This window comes from Cololabis saira, chromosome 17, assembly GCF_033807715.1.
Source record: "Cololabis saira isolate AMF1-May2022 chromosome 17, fColSai1.1, whole genome shotgun sequence".
NCBI lineage: Eukaryota > Metazoa > Chordata > Actinopteri > Beloniformes > Belonidae > Cololabis > Cololabis saira.
The window spans coordinates 33095487-33110091 of record NC_084603.1 but is presented as its reverse complement, the minus strand read 5'-3'; the positions used below and the strand labels follow the sequence as shown (position 1 = coordinate 33110091).

At 42.4% G+C, this 14605-nt stretch overlaps 1 protein-coding gene across 1 annotated transcript in view; it reads left to right on the top strand.

Moving 5' to 3' along the window:
* The window catches only part of LOC133463739 (pro-neuregulin-3, membrane-bound isoform), a 483022-nt gene extending 469205 nt beyond the window's left edge, over window positions 1-13817 (top strand). Inside the window, exons 8-9 of the mRNA XM_061745451.1 lie at window positions 3356-3541; window positions 11209-13817. Coding sequence (XP_061601435.1) covers window positions 3356-3541; window positions 11209-11896 — 874 coding nt within the window. The 3' untranslated portion in view covers window positions 11897-13817. The remainder of the gene's footprint in view (window positions 1-3355; window positions 3542-11208) is intronic.
* Window positions 13818-14605: the final 788 nt, after the last annotated feature.

Sequence of the window (14605 nt, the reverse complement as noted above, 5' to 3'; positions counted from 1 at the left end):
AAAAAAAAAAATATATATATTTTTTTTTAAATCGATATAAACGATATTGTCTCGTACCATATTGTGTTTGAAAATATATATCGATATATATTAAAATCTCGATATATCGCCCAGCCCTACCCTGTTCCATTAAAGTTAATTTAAAGACATTCACCTGACTGGCTGTCAGCATTCTCATGGTTTTCCACCTATTAAGCATTAAGACAAACCATAAATCCAGTCACACAGCCCTCCTAACAAACGTCTCTAACTCATGAACTCCTGCAAGACTTTTTCCCTTCTGTTTCTCCTCATTTCCTTCTCTCTTTGTCAAGATCATTCTTGCCATTGATATTGTTTGTAGGGTGCTGTGTTGCTCTAAAATCCCATCCTCAGTGGATGATCAGGATTTATTTGTTTGCGATCACTTCAGCTTATACTAACACTATTGTCACATTAGCAGAGTGGTTGGATAACTTAGGCCACAACAGCCACGGAAAAATACAAAAGATTAATGCTGTGTTGTTGAAATATCTCATTTATAAACGGAAATAGAAATGGAAAAACTCTGTCAGCAGTTTTAAGTGACTGTAAGATTCCAGTTGTTATGGTAAGAGCCTCTATCCTTCAAAATAGAAGATTTAAATATGAATGAAGTCCTGTTTCCTGCTAAAATTAAACCCAAACTCAAAATACAAGCAGGAAGAAGGAATTTGCTACTGCAGTTTCACTAAATATGTAGCCTACTTGCACATATTCTGTGTCTTTTGGTGTGATGCAGTTAATCTAGTCATATGAGCACCAGAAATAAAACTACAAATTCAGAGTTTTCATTGGTATGAGCTCCAAATTAATAAAATGATTTTGTGCCACTTGACCTTTTTCTGAAAATTGGGCCAATCCATTTGCAATTTAATAAATTGAACTTTTTCTTATTCAGTTTTAATTAGTTTGAAATATAAGATATTAAAACATATTTTATTGGCCAAAAAGGGCTTTTTTTCCTCAGGATAAGTGTTTGATAGTTATGTTCAGGTATTACTGAAACATTGATTTACTTTGACTTGGATCAAAACCTTTTATTACAGGAATCACATCTTGAAATAATGAACTCTTTTTTCTTAACAGCTCCTCGTGGCCTTCACAGGTTTGAGATTCTCTAATGGGGTCTAGTTGAAAGGAGGCTGAGCTCTCAGAAACAGACTGAATAAGCTGGGACTAACAATATGTGTCGTCACCATGGAAACAATGCCATTTAAAAGTACACGTGTTTATTTGTTGAGGTGGACAACAAACTTTTCCTGTCAAACTGAACAAACGGATTTGCTTGTGTAATTGAGGAAGAATAAAGACTGAAAAAGGTGAACCTTTAACCGATCAGACAACAAATCCATTTTGCACCTCCCTGCTAGATTAGGTTATTGTTCCTTTCACTGTCAGTGTCTGCTGGGTTAGATTTAGACACAAAGCAACTTGGGGAAGAGGATGGTTTTGAAAGTCATCTGTAATATGATAAGGAAGTTGGGCTTCTACCGTACCCTGAAGAATAATTCAGTTACGTTTCCCCAGAAGGAGCTACCGGTATGTCATAACCACTGTGTGGTGGTTGATTCATCACCCTGGTAACCGGGCAGGTTGGTCTTACAGGCAGACATGAAATCAGAGAGACTTCTTGTATTTCGTGAGGAAGAAGCTTTTCATACTCTATAAAGTTTTTTCAAAACGTTGTGCTTGTTTCATTTCTGTGACACCGTATTGAAACAAAACCACAGGAACTTACTGAGTGGACGGTACTAACTTCACAAGCAACCAGCGCACTTTCACAAACACAGATGCAGCTACAGACAGATCATCTCGGAAACATGCGTCTTTAAGCACACGCCAGTCGGTGTAGTCCAAGCACAAAACAGTCTGTCAACACAAATCTGGAGTCTTTTCTGGAAAATATGTTTGTCTTTACAGCTGATTAACAAACAAAGAATACAAGGAATTTTGGTTTTCAGACCCAAACATCATGTTAGATGTGTAGACCCCCTTGTCAGTGACATAACAGTGACTACGTTTACATGCAGTCAAAATTCGGGTTATTGCTAATATTCCGGTCACTGAAACATTCGGAATATTCCGTTTACATGGTAATTAATCATTCAGGATATCTGGATCAAACCAGCGACGCACGGAGAACGTGATGACGCAATTCCCGTCATTTCTGCTTCTTCTTCCTGTATCCAAATTCAAAACAAATGCTGCTTCGCTCAACTTTTCGCTCACCTTCTTGTAAATCTCGCTATCCCGGTACTTTCTTTTTTTTTTAAAGATTTTTTTGGGCTCTAGTGGCCCTTTATTCAAGTGCAGATATGAAGGGGGTAGAGAGAGAGAGAACGGGGATGACATGCAGCAAAGGTGCACAGGCCGGAATTCGAACCTGCGACCGCTGCAGGAGGAGGACTGTAGCCTCAGTATATGAGCCGCTGCTTAACCCACTGCACCACCGAGCGGCCCGTCCCGGTACTTTCTACCGTCTACAAATGCAGAAATGTTCATATCCTTCATTACATTTATGAAGTGATTAGTCTCCTCCTGGTCTTGTGTTTCTCCGTGTTTATAAGAACTTCCTGGACTCAAAAGACCAGGATTCCTTGTGAACAGAGCATGCGCAGAAAACACATTCATGTTCCGTTTGATGGGGATATTCCGTTTGGCGTTTACATGACCGAATATTCGGGTTTTAAAAGGAGTAACCCAGGGCTCATATTGGGGTTTTTAAAAACCAGAATATGAGCAAATTCGGGTTATTCAAAGCGGTTATTGGTGTTTACATGGCCGTGCAAATTTGGGTTATTGCCAATATTCGGGTTTTAAAAGGGTTATTGATGCATGGAAACGCAGTCTGTGCATCAGTGCTTTGTCTTGTCATATAAATGACGTATCCACCCATCCGTGTTCTATACCCGCTTTATCCCGTGCAGGGTCACGGGGGTCTGCTGGAGCCTGTCCCAGCTCATTACAGACGAGAGGCAGGAGTTCACCCCGGATAGGTCAACAGTCTATCGCAGTATAAGTGACTTATCTCTAATTAAAATATTCAGCTGATAAAACAATGAAACTCTCCAATTATGAAATTGGTTGCAAAGATGTGGATTGTAGACACTGCACTAATTAGAATATAATTGCTGTGATGTTACGTTTCATGGCATAAATTAATTCAACTACTATGAAGTCACTCATGTCCAAATAATCCAATAAAATCCCAGAGCACATCAAGAGGATGAAGCACCAGTAATAGACAAACGGCGGTAATCAAGAATCAATCAGCGCAACAAGAGCCGACATTTTAACATTTTTGTTTTTTTGTTTTGAATGTGCTCTTCCTCAGAAGCGGAGCTTTGTTACACAGCCTGGAACAGAGAACGCAGGCAGCTCATTGGTCAGCTCCTCGGATGACCCCACCTATACCCAGAGGAAGACTAAACCCGATTGGGGGGTCCAAGTACTCCGGCCCCGCCTACCAGCACCTTCAGGAGGTGGAGTCGTTGGAGAAGGAGCCAGAAGGTGAAAAAGGGTGAGGATTGAATGAAGCACTACAGTGAAATTAGTGGTGATTTGTCGTGTAATGAGGGTAACTGACAGTTTTTTCAGATGCATTTTTTTTTTCCTGGCAACTCATTCTGGGAATGTGTTCTGGCAATCCCACAATGCAGTTCCTTATTTGGGAAAAGACTATTTAAAGTGTTCCAGCAACTAAATCAGTTCTGTTTGGTCTGTGAGCGAGTGTTTTTATACTGATTTAGCTTCCTCAGGATGATTATGTAGAGCGGGCCACTTAAATTTAAAACATGTTTACACAATGTATTCGTACCGCTCTACAGATGTAAGTGCAGTTTCAAGATTGAGGGTATATTTAGGTTTTATCCCCATCTCCTCCTTGCAGTCTGCTCGTCTCTGATTACAGTCTTTGCCGTTTCCTTCGAGTGCTGAGTCATTCCAGGAAAAAGTGGAAAATGCAGACCTGCCCTTGACAAACCTATGGATTTCATTTCAAGGTTTTTTGTTTGTTTGTTTTTTATTTTAAGTAAAAGAAACTTTCCTTTTAAAAATACTTTTTTTTCCTCCTCATCCCTTTGCTTTCTGATCTGCTGAGTGAAGATAAAAAACAAGATCATATTTTTGTTGCGGTCTGCAGCACAAGTTGAAGGGAAACGCTTAGCCTCGTGCTTTAAAAACAAAAAAAAAAAAAAACATCTGCATCTTCCATCTCCTCCCATCTTCTCTCTGAATTCCTGTTGTACCTGCACTGAATTCTGATGACCAGATCTGAGTGGTTAGCAGATACACCAGTACTTCCGTTACGGTACATAAGTGTTACACCTAGCCAGGGCACATGAAAAGGGCTGGTCTAAAATGAAAAGCAGGAAATGAATTCATAGTGAAAACACTGAGCTCTGACCCATTTTTTTTGGGTGGATCATGAGTCAGTGCTTTAACCATCTGGACTCGCAAGCTTCACTTCAGGCATACAGGTCCCAGCAGTCCTCAGCCAGCATTAAGCTTCACATGACCTATATTCATGCAAAAAGAAAAAGGAAGGAAACAAGGCCCTAGCTAGGCAGAACACTGTAAAATTGTATTTATGGGTCATTCAGTGACGTGCATGTAAAGTGAGATCTCCAGCCTAATTATGAAGGATCATTTGCTGGCAGAATTTCAGTCTGGTCAGGATATGTTTTGGATGGAAGTGGCTTGTTTGCCGTCTTACTTGACACCAAGGAGTTATTGACACCCATCGGCCACCACTACTGAGCATCTTTGCACTAATGATGATGCAAGTCTTGAGCTGAACCCTCACAAGAAATCAGTGCTCTTGCTGGGCACTCTTGGACATCTTGAGGCTGAAATGGTCATCTTAGGTGAAATAAGTTTTTTTTGTATGCAAAACCATTTGGATACAAGGCAGTGATCACATTTCCTTGGAATTAAACATCTATCACCAGTGAAAAGACGCAGTCTTTTTGAATGCGTTTTTGTTTTTTGGAACGATCACTCTGCTTGTAAAACACTACATTTGTAACCGCATTGTGTCAGTCTTCAACATACTTTTTTTCTTGTATTTCTGTGAGACCAAGCATCCTCATCCCAAATATAGAGGACTTGTATGACTTGTCTTCTGGTTCCCCGAAAAGTTACTACTCTTATGGCACTTTCCCACTAGTCAGATGCAGCCCGACTCAGCCGCTTAGAACCCCTTAGAACCAGTAATTACTGACTGCGTTTCCATGCAGTCAATAACCCTTTTAAAACCCGAATATTGGCAATAACCCGAATTTGCACAGCCATGTAAACACCAATAACCCCTTTGAATAACCCGAATTTGCTCCTGGGTAACTCCTTTTAAAACCCGAATATTTGGTCATGTAAACGCCAAACGGAACATGAATTTGTTTTCTGCTCATGCTCTGTTCGCAAGGAATCCTGGTCTTTTGAGTCCAGGAAGTTCTTATAAACACGGAGAAACGCAAGACCACGCCACACTTTTGGAGTGAGGAGGAGACTAATCACTTCATAAATGTAATGAAGGATATGAACATTTTGGCATTTGTAGACGGTAGAAAGTACCGGGATAGTGAGATTTACAAGAAGGTGAGCGAAAAGTTGTTTTGAATTTGGATACAGGAAGAAGAAGCGGAAAAGACGGGAATTGCGTCATGATGTTCTCCGCGCGTCGCTGGTTTGATCCAGATATCCTAATGATTAATTACCATGTATACAGGAATAACTCTGTTTACTCACGCATGGAAACAGAATATTCCCAATGTTTCAGTAACCGGAATATTAGTAATAACCCGAATTTTGACTGCATGTAAACATAGTCACAGAAAAACGATCTACTCGGCACGTTAGACCCCTAGTGGGAAAGAACCAAACGGAGTGGAGGCGAGCTGAGCCAGGCTGAGTAGGTACTAGTGGAAAAGTGCCATTAGTCCCTCCCGTAGGATTAAACTTACCACCCTTTCTCTGAGGGAGAGGAAACACATTTCAGCTTCTTCTTTTTGGTGATCTTGTTCTATTTTTGGTTACTACCCACAATTTGGGAGCGTAGGAAAAGAGAGCAACGAGTAAACTTCAAGTCTTTCTTAGCACCACTGCAGCACCTGTCAATCTCCTGTTCCAGTCTTCCCTCACTTGTGACCGAGACCCTGAAACTTAAGCTCCTTCACTTCAGGGAGCAGCTGACTCCCAACCTGAAGAAGGACATTCCACTCTTTTCTGACCAAGAACATTGGTCTCAGATGTGGAGGTGATGATTTTCAGCCCAGTGGCGCCAACAAGACCTCATCATCCAGAAAAATGAAAACCACCAAACCGGACACCCTCCACTCGTTGAAGTTTTTCCATAAACGTTATGAACAGAACAGAACGGTGAGGAAGAGTTCAGTCCAACTCAGATTTAGCTCTGCTAAGCCCTTTTATTTCAACCCCCGTCAGGAGAGTATCTAAGCGCTCTCATGCACAGTATTAGAAACAACCCTGCACCACAAGGCACAAAGAGTTTGGCATGACGTCTCTTTTTAATGCATGTTATTTAATCACTCACTGACACACACACACATCTAGGCCACACACTCATGCTGACTGAGTGACTGACCCTAACACACACACACACACACACACACAATCACTCTCCCACCAACTCACTCCCGTTTCTCTCTAATAAGTAAGATCTCACAGAACAGCAGATGGACAGACAGACGACAGCATCCCCTTACTCCATAGTGTGATAGCCTGTGTTGCCATGGAGACATTTGACCAGCACTCCATAGAGACTAAGGGAGAGATACATAGATGGAAATAGCAGAGACAGAGTTATAAAATATAGTAACATTTGAAAAAGACCACAAGAAAGAGAGACGGCAGCCGTGCGTGTAACAGACTACTGTGCAGATAGACTGTGACAGTTAGAAAATGCTTTAAAGGGAGGATGTCGGCTCCTTTTCATGCCCATTTGAGAAGCCTTGTGTAATCTCAACAAAATGGCTGACAAGGAGACAGAATGTCCTGCGTTGTTACTACTATTTTAAGATAAAGCTGTCTGCAAAATGGCTGACGGAGAGGTTGGGTGCATTTTCAGACATCGGGTGCAATATTGTTCCCCTCCTCGTCCAAGTTCCTTCCACAGTCTATTACATGCACAGCCTTGAATTAGACAAGCAGGGTTCCTGCAGGCGTAGGCGTGTAAACACAGACGTGCATGCACGCCTGCACATGTGCCGCCTCCCTGATACATGTGTCAGTGTCACTAGGTCACTCCATCCTCGTACATTTACTTCTTACCAGGAATTTAACAACAAACAGATGGGATGCATTGAAAAATTATCTTTAGGGCAATGGATTATTAAAAATCCTGTTAACTCTTGTGCCTGTAATGAGCTCCCATTAAAGTTAAAAGCCTGGTCACTTATCGCACCTCGCTTGCAGACAGTCTCTCTGTGATACCCCTCTCGCTGCTCTTGCATAGCTCCGGAGTCTATATTTGAACTGCGCCTCACAGATTTTTAGTAAACTGATTATGTTTCAACACATCAAAAGAGAGATTTGTCTGTGAATGTTATCTAGGGAATTAGCACCCTCGCATCATCCTCTCTTATCGCTTGCAGGATCCTCTCTGTGGGCCCACTAAATCTCAGAAAAATAACACTGCAGAGATAATAAAAAAAACACAAGAAGTGATTTCCTTTGAGTCTGAGAAGCACCTCCTCCACCCACCACTATTTTTAAAGCCTTGATGGAGAACATAAGTGTGTGTGATGGGGATGTAACAAGTGAGGGGCAAACTACGTTGATTTTGTGACGGGAAACGTAGCCTTTGCAGAGGATTATAAATTATTATCCAAAGATAATGAGGCTCAGGTGTAGAATACATCAGGATTTAGACACTGATATGATTGAGGGAAATTGTCAGTCTGGGAAAAAGAGAGAACGTCCACCGTTAGGAGTCACATTGAGACTCTGGCACAGGAAAAGGACAGAGAAGAGAAGTTTGCCTCCGGGGCTTTCTGCCAGTGAGCCTTCTGGGTAGAAAAAAAAAGCTTCAGAAGTCAGGTGGGATAGTTAAAAATGTGACGGCGGGTGGGGGTTGTGTTTGATGAATGGGTCAAACGCTCTCAGGATCCCCCCGGGGCTGTTTTATTTAAGGCCCTTATCACAAGTTACTTATTCAATTATCTTAAGATAACAAAACTTGTTCTGATAACAGGCTAATACATGTTATCTTTGCTTCAGCAAGGAGCTTCTCAAGTTAACGTGAAGAGGTGGGAATTGATTAGCCTCTCATTTCATACTATAAGAAAGTATGTCTGCTTTTATAAGTTCTCCTGCACGTATCTGATTTCATCTTTACAGATCACTGCTATGATTAAAGAGGACTGATGACTAAAAAGTATGATCAAATGAATCAGACGCTTATTCTCTATAATCATCCCTTGAGCTCAAGAAAAAAAAATGTCTCTTCTTTTGCCATGATGGTTTAATTTATCGCATCTCAATAAAAAAGGATCCATTTTCAAGATAATTAGAAAAAGGAGCCGGTTATTACAAGAAAATCAGCTCTCTTATCTCAAGATATTAAAGTAATCAACTTAGAATGTTGAGATAATGGCATGACGCTCTTTACAGAAGCTCAAAAGGGTCCAAATGTTATTATGATTAATTAATTGCAACGCTAAGCATCAGCGTTGTGCAGATTGCTTTTCCTTCTCTTGAGATGTCAGTATTACCTTCCAAAGTACCTGCATTGAGGACCTGCACATTGGGTATTCTCTGCTTCTGCATATTTATGTGTTTTCTTTTGAAACAAAAGATGGGAAGACAATACCCCCCCCATCCCTCCAACCACTGGGGCTCTGCTGAAATTTAAATGTTTTTGACTTGCAGAGTGAGAACCCGACCTCAGAGTAAGAAGCATACTGCGCCTCTGCGATGTTATTTTAGAGACTGAGGTGCAGACAGCACACCAGATGCACACTATTACAGCCGCTAACGTCATATACATATATGAGGTCATTGCCTTGAAGGACAGCAGCAGTCACTGCTGGGTATTATAGAGTAATCAAGAATATGGGGATGACGCAGTAACATCCATTAATACATATTTTAGGGCAACAGTGTGAGCAGGACTCTCTAGACCTCCATCTCCCACCCCCATTCTCAGTGGCAGCAAAAGTCTGTTTGGTGATCCAACTCTGAGTTGCAGATGTTCATAAACCTGGTGCTGAGGAGAGAATTAAAAAGGGATCTAGATGGTGATAAGGAACAACCAGATCTACCAGGAGCTCTGTCACTTCATAGCTACTTGCGGCTCCAGCTGACTTTTCAGCAGCGCCGAGACAAACTAACAAAATTTAAAAAGCGTTGCTGCTTGAAGCTTCTCTCACTCTCATTTTTTAACTTGATATCAAACACAAGCCACAGACCCAGCAGCACATCTATCATCTCCTCCAGGTTCTACATCTTTAGTGTTGTTGTCTTCTTCGTTTCACGCAAATACGTCACAGCAGCTTCACTCCAACCCTCCTACTTCTCCAGATGCTGAATTGTTATGGAAAAGAAACTTGGCCGAGTTGAGTCGTGCTGAGCTGAGTTGAGTAGAAGTGAGTAGGTGCTAGTGGAAAAGTGTATTCCTACCCACCCGTCCACTATGCTCTGCTAAAGATACAGGAAGTACATTTCGGTGGTCTAATCTTAGTTCACGTCAATTTACACAATGCAAAACAAACTGGCAAGGAAGTCGTACATGAAAATGGTATACAGAACCAGGTCCATTTTCAAAATAAACTCATACGTCGACTTTACGTGTCCTTGTGGAGATTTCAGGAGAGATTTCAACAATATTCAAGTGAGATCTTAAATGTCAAAAGGCACATTTTGACACCACCCATCTCTTTTCATGAAGATAATAGCAGGAAGAGAAGACGTGATGACGAGAATTATGTCTTTAAATCACCACAACTCTTATGTGATTGCAAGACTTTTGTGTATACCTGGAATTTTTTCCAAATGTAGCCAAACAGCGAGCACTGCAACGCGTTAAGCTTCTCAGACTCTGCTGGACCTGAGGTCATGCTGAGAACGAGCAAAAGGCTTCTGTGCTCAGTGGGATCCAGGTGTTACCTTATCTTTAAGGGTGAGCGATTGAGTTGAAAACACACCCTAGACACAATGACTTTTCTCCAAGTTTCTCATCAGACACATACAGCAACTGACTCACCAGAACCTGCACTTTCAGAAGAAACTCAAACTGTCGCTCCGCGACCACTGTGGCTGATACATGGATGGGATTTTTGTAAACATGATGCCCTCCACTTTGGTACCATCTGTGAGGACATGCTTGTTTGCAGAGGTGTTGTGGTGTGTTCAGATGTAACTGTTAGGGAGACGAGGCATTCTTCTGGAAACCCTACCAAGCAAGTCATACAAGTCCAGTTTTTTTTTTTCTGTGTTCCTTCTCTGGGATCATGGCTGATATCTTTTCTCCTTGGCAGCGTGTGAACTCTCACATGACTGTTCCATCCCTGCAAACTGACAGAATTTCTGTTTTTATAGAGTTGCTAACACTTTCTGATGATGTTATTCAGTTGCATTTGATCATCCAAATCCTCCAAATTCCTTTGGATGCATTAACTATAAATGCTTTGGATAGTTTTCCACATACTCCTTCTGCATTCTGGCCTCGTTTTAGTTAAAGTATATATGAAATATATGATGTGTTGTTGTACATACCAAATTGTAAGACTTGGAAGGGAACAGAGGGAGATTTTTTATGAAATCCTGACAGTTAAAACCTTTTTTGTGTTTGACTGCAAGTAGAGCTCATTACAATAAATAAAAAAATAAGTCTCCCTTACCTCCTTACTTATGTAAGGGAGCTGAGCTTTGCAAAGGTTTTGTGTGTGCATGTGCACTCGGATACAAAGAGATGAAAGAAAGATGTCAGATTCATCTTCTTCCCCCTCCGCATCCTCGGTTAGCCTGTGCGATGGCAGAGGGCAGAGAGCTGTGCTTCTGTGTATTCCTGCAGCTTCGGCGTGGGAGTTTGAAAAGGCGATTGAGTTGAAAACACACCCTAGACACAATGACTTTTCTCCAAGTTTCTCCGCAGTTGAATAACCTTTTCTCTCCTCCTCCTCTTTCTGTGTCTGTCCTGTCTGTCTTCATCATGTTTCCTGTCGTCTCCAGTGTCCAGATAGAGGGAGAGAATCCGCCGGATGACTCCAGACCAGATGCTTTTGTACATATGCAAACTCCTGTTTCCATGGAGACACTGTCGTCATTGCCTTGGCGTGGCCGCGTGGAGGAGGAGGCGTGTTCAGGCCCCTGCCCTCCACCTGTGGACGCTAATCCCATTCCCAGTACGAGCAGCCTGAGGAGACCCGGCCGCCACGAGAGCCGCTCCCCGCCCCCGCCATTCCGCTCCTGCTCCATCCCCATCATCCCCTCCATCCAGTGTCACCACAACAGTGAGGTGTCTTGTATGCAAACCAGTGTTACCCCAGCAACCACAAAGATGTCAGTCACCTGTGGAGCAGCGGTCTGCAAGGACGAGAGGAGGGAAAAGACGGCACACACCCGGCGGTTTTCCTCCTCCTGCTCGCCGTGTGTGGGCCCGCAGCAGGACGAGGTGGCGCTGCTGCTGAAGGAGGCGCAGGAGCAGCTCAGGGCGCTGGCACTCGCTCACAGGAAGCACGAGGAGGGCGCCGTCAACGGCACCGCGTCCACAGCTACGCAGCCGGAGGCCAGAGAAACTGTTTGCTTCCTGAACCTTAACGGAGGCGGCGGCGGGGCCGTGGCCGGTAGCGGACCCACGCAGACCCAGCTGCTCAGCCCCAGCCTACCGCACAGAGACCTGGGCCAGCTCGCACAATGAGAGAAACATCCACCTTTAGTCTGACTCTGTTGGACAGACCCCGGTGATCCGTACCTGTGGGATGTGAAGCAAAATGCAGAATTAAAAAAAATATATATATATATCATGGAAAATCTCTATAAAGCGATATGCATACTGTATGAATACGAGCATAGGAACTCTTCTCAAGTGACCACCTTAAAACAGACTGGCAGTACGGGAGAAAAAATCTACTTGCATTTAATTATGAAACACGACAAACACTTCTACTCAGACGAAAAGAAACCAAATAATCTGTCAAAATCCATGGTGTTTTTAATTGTAAAAAGAATATATAAATATATATATATAAATATAAATATATATGGATATAAATATATGGAATTCAAAAAGTGACCAAGTACAAAGATGAAGAACAGGAATGATGTTACTACTTTTTATTTGTATTTTCATTTGACCCCGTTTTGTATCAACTGGGCCATAGTTTGGTCTGGAGTGGTAACGGCAGAGCTCCGTGTGTCCCGCCGCACATCCACGAGCAGCCACGCCACGCGGAGTCTAAACCGGCCTCCGCAGCAACGTCACCCCCCTTTGCCTTTTCAAAACTGTAACACAGCCAAGAATTACCGTTGAGCCCTCTGCAATGATCAACTACAGAGGATTTATGACAAAAGAGGAACTTCTCAACCGATGGGAAGCAGGTGAAGAGGAAGGAGAAGAAGATCCCCCAGTGGATTTGTGAGAAGGTTTTTGAAGTCGTGGGGATGCTGACTCCCCTTTGGTCAGTGTTGATTTAATCCTTTGACACAGATTGCACTTGTGCATTATTATTATTGGCTGGGGGTTTCCAGGAATGGACCACAGGACAAACACAGACTGCTGACAGAATGGCAGGAGCTTATCTGATATTATTTTGTTTTCCAGTTTCAGTTGTTCTTGAACAGTGCTGCTCTCTGGGATCGATGAGGGGTCGACCACGCCGTTTTGGTATTGAAACAAGAAATTAATGTCTGTATGTTGTATCCTAATGTATGAATTGGAAGCTTTTGAATCTCTGTATGAAGTTGCAGCCAAAATGTTTTTGGTGTCAAAAATCTTGGAAAAAAAAAAAGAAAAAAAAATTGAAATTCTGGTCAAGCTTTTTCAGAATAACACTTGTTTTTGGTTGATTGCTTGAAAGATGTCGTGACAGCCTGAACCACCAGACCAAGCATGTATGCTGGATAACATCAACATAAAATCTGGTTTTTGCAGAACCTAAAAACAGTACAGTGCCCATCCGTTGGCCTTTATACACACACAAACCTCTGGACTAGCTTGCAGAAACCTGGGATCAGCATTCACACACTCCTTTACTCTCTTTCTTTAGTTATTTGCACCCTGTATCGCTGTTCTGTTTTGTTTTTCTGACAGGAACAGAGATGCGTTATGAACAAATTTCATGCTAAGTCACTTTATGGGAAACAGCTCATTTCAGGTTTGCTTTTCTTTTTCCTTCCAAATGTTTCATAATGTTACATATGGGATGTAAATGTCCAAAATGAAGGGGAATACTGGCCTTGTCACAAGTAATAACTTTATATTGGTTGTAATAAAAGGTAGACTTGTTTTAAAGCAAAAAAAAAAAGGATTTAAACTGGAGACTGATACTGAGATTTAATCATGTGTTTAATTTACAAAAAAAAAAAAAATCAAGCAGCTTGTGAAAGTGAAATGAAACTTTGAACTTCGTAATACAGAAATGTAAAACGTTGTTTGACAGTGTTTTCCATTCCAAGTCACTTAAAGGGAAGTTCAGGGCTCCTCTTCAGAGCTGTGATCTAAGAGAGAACACAAGAGCATAACTAACCTCGAAATATTTTATGTTTTACAATAAGTAGGTCATTCATTAAACACTGAACACAGATTTCCTACAAGCTGAATGTTGCTCTGCTTAGAAACTCTAGAAATCTTATTTGAAGGGAAAACTACAGTCGCTTTCACACAGAGAGATTGTGGTATAAAGACACTGGAGATCCCCTCTGTATTCCACCTGTTGTCCATTTCCAGTAGCCCCCCCCCAGTGTTTGACAGTCTAAAGAAGGTCCCGTCCCTTCACATTGCAGTCCATCATCAGCAGTCAATTAAAATCACTTACCGTGTTATTCAGTCTGTAAAATAAAACACGGTAGTGAATAAACAGCAGTAAAAACAGTCTAATATTTACATGTGGTTGTTCCGTTAGGACACAGCGGTGCTGGCCTCAGTTTTCCTGCTGCTGCTGGTGTTTGTGGCGTTACAGTGACGGCAGGAGCGAGCCGGGAGGCTGACTTCAGCTGGAGGAGGCAACAGGCCTCACTGACGAGACAAAGTTTTGTTACAGTATTTTTTTGTGCAGCGTCTTTAGCGCAATTGTCCCCTGGCCAGGAACAGCGGCTCTGAACGCCTGTGGGCCACAAACATGGCCCTGTGGGCCACCAGACGGCCCTGTGGGAACACCTCACCGTTCCGTTGACACAGTCGTCTTCTGCGTGGAGTTTGCAGGCATCCTCGCAGGCATGTTCCGCCTTTCCGCACTTCTCCATTTCATACATCAATCACTTGGCCCCATAATGCTTTTGTTGCCGCCTCTCAAGGCTGAACAGAGATATAACAGCGGCAGAGTGAAATGCAGCGCTGTTCTTCCTCCTGGAAATTCACGGCAGCGTGAGCCTAAATGAAATCTTTACAGGGTGGAACCGACTGGTTTTG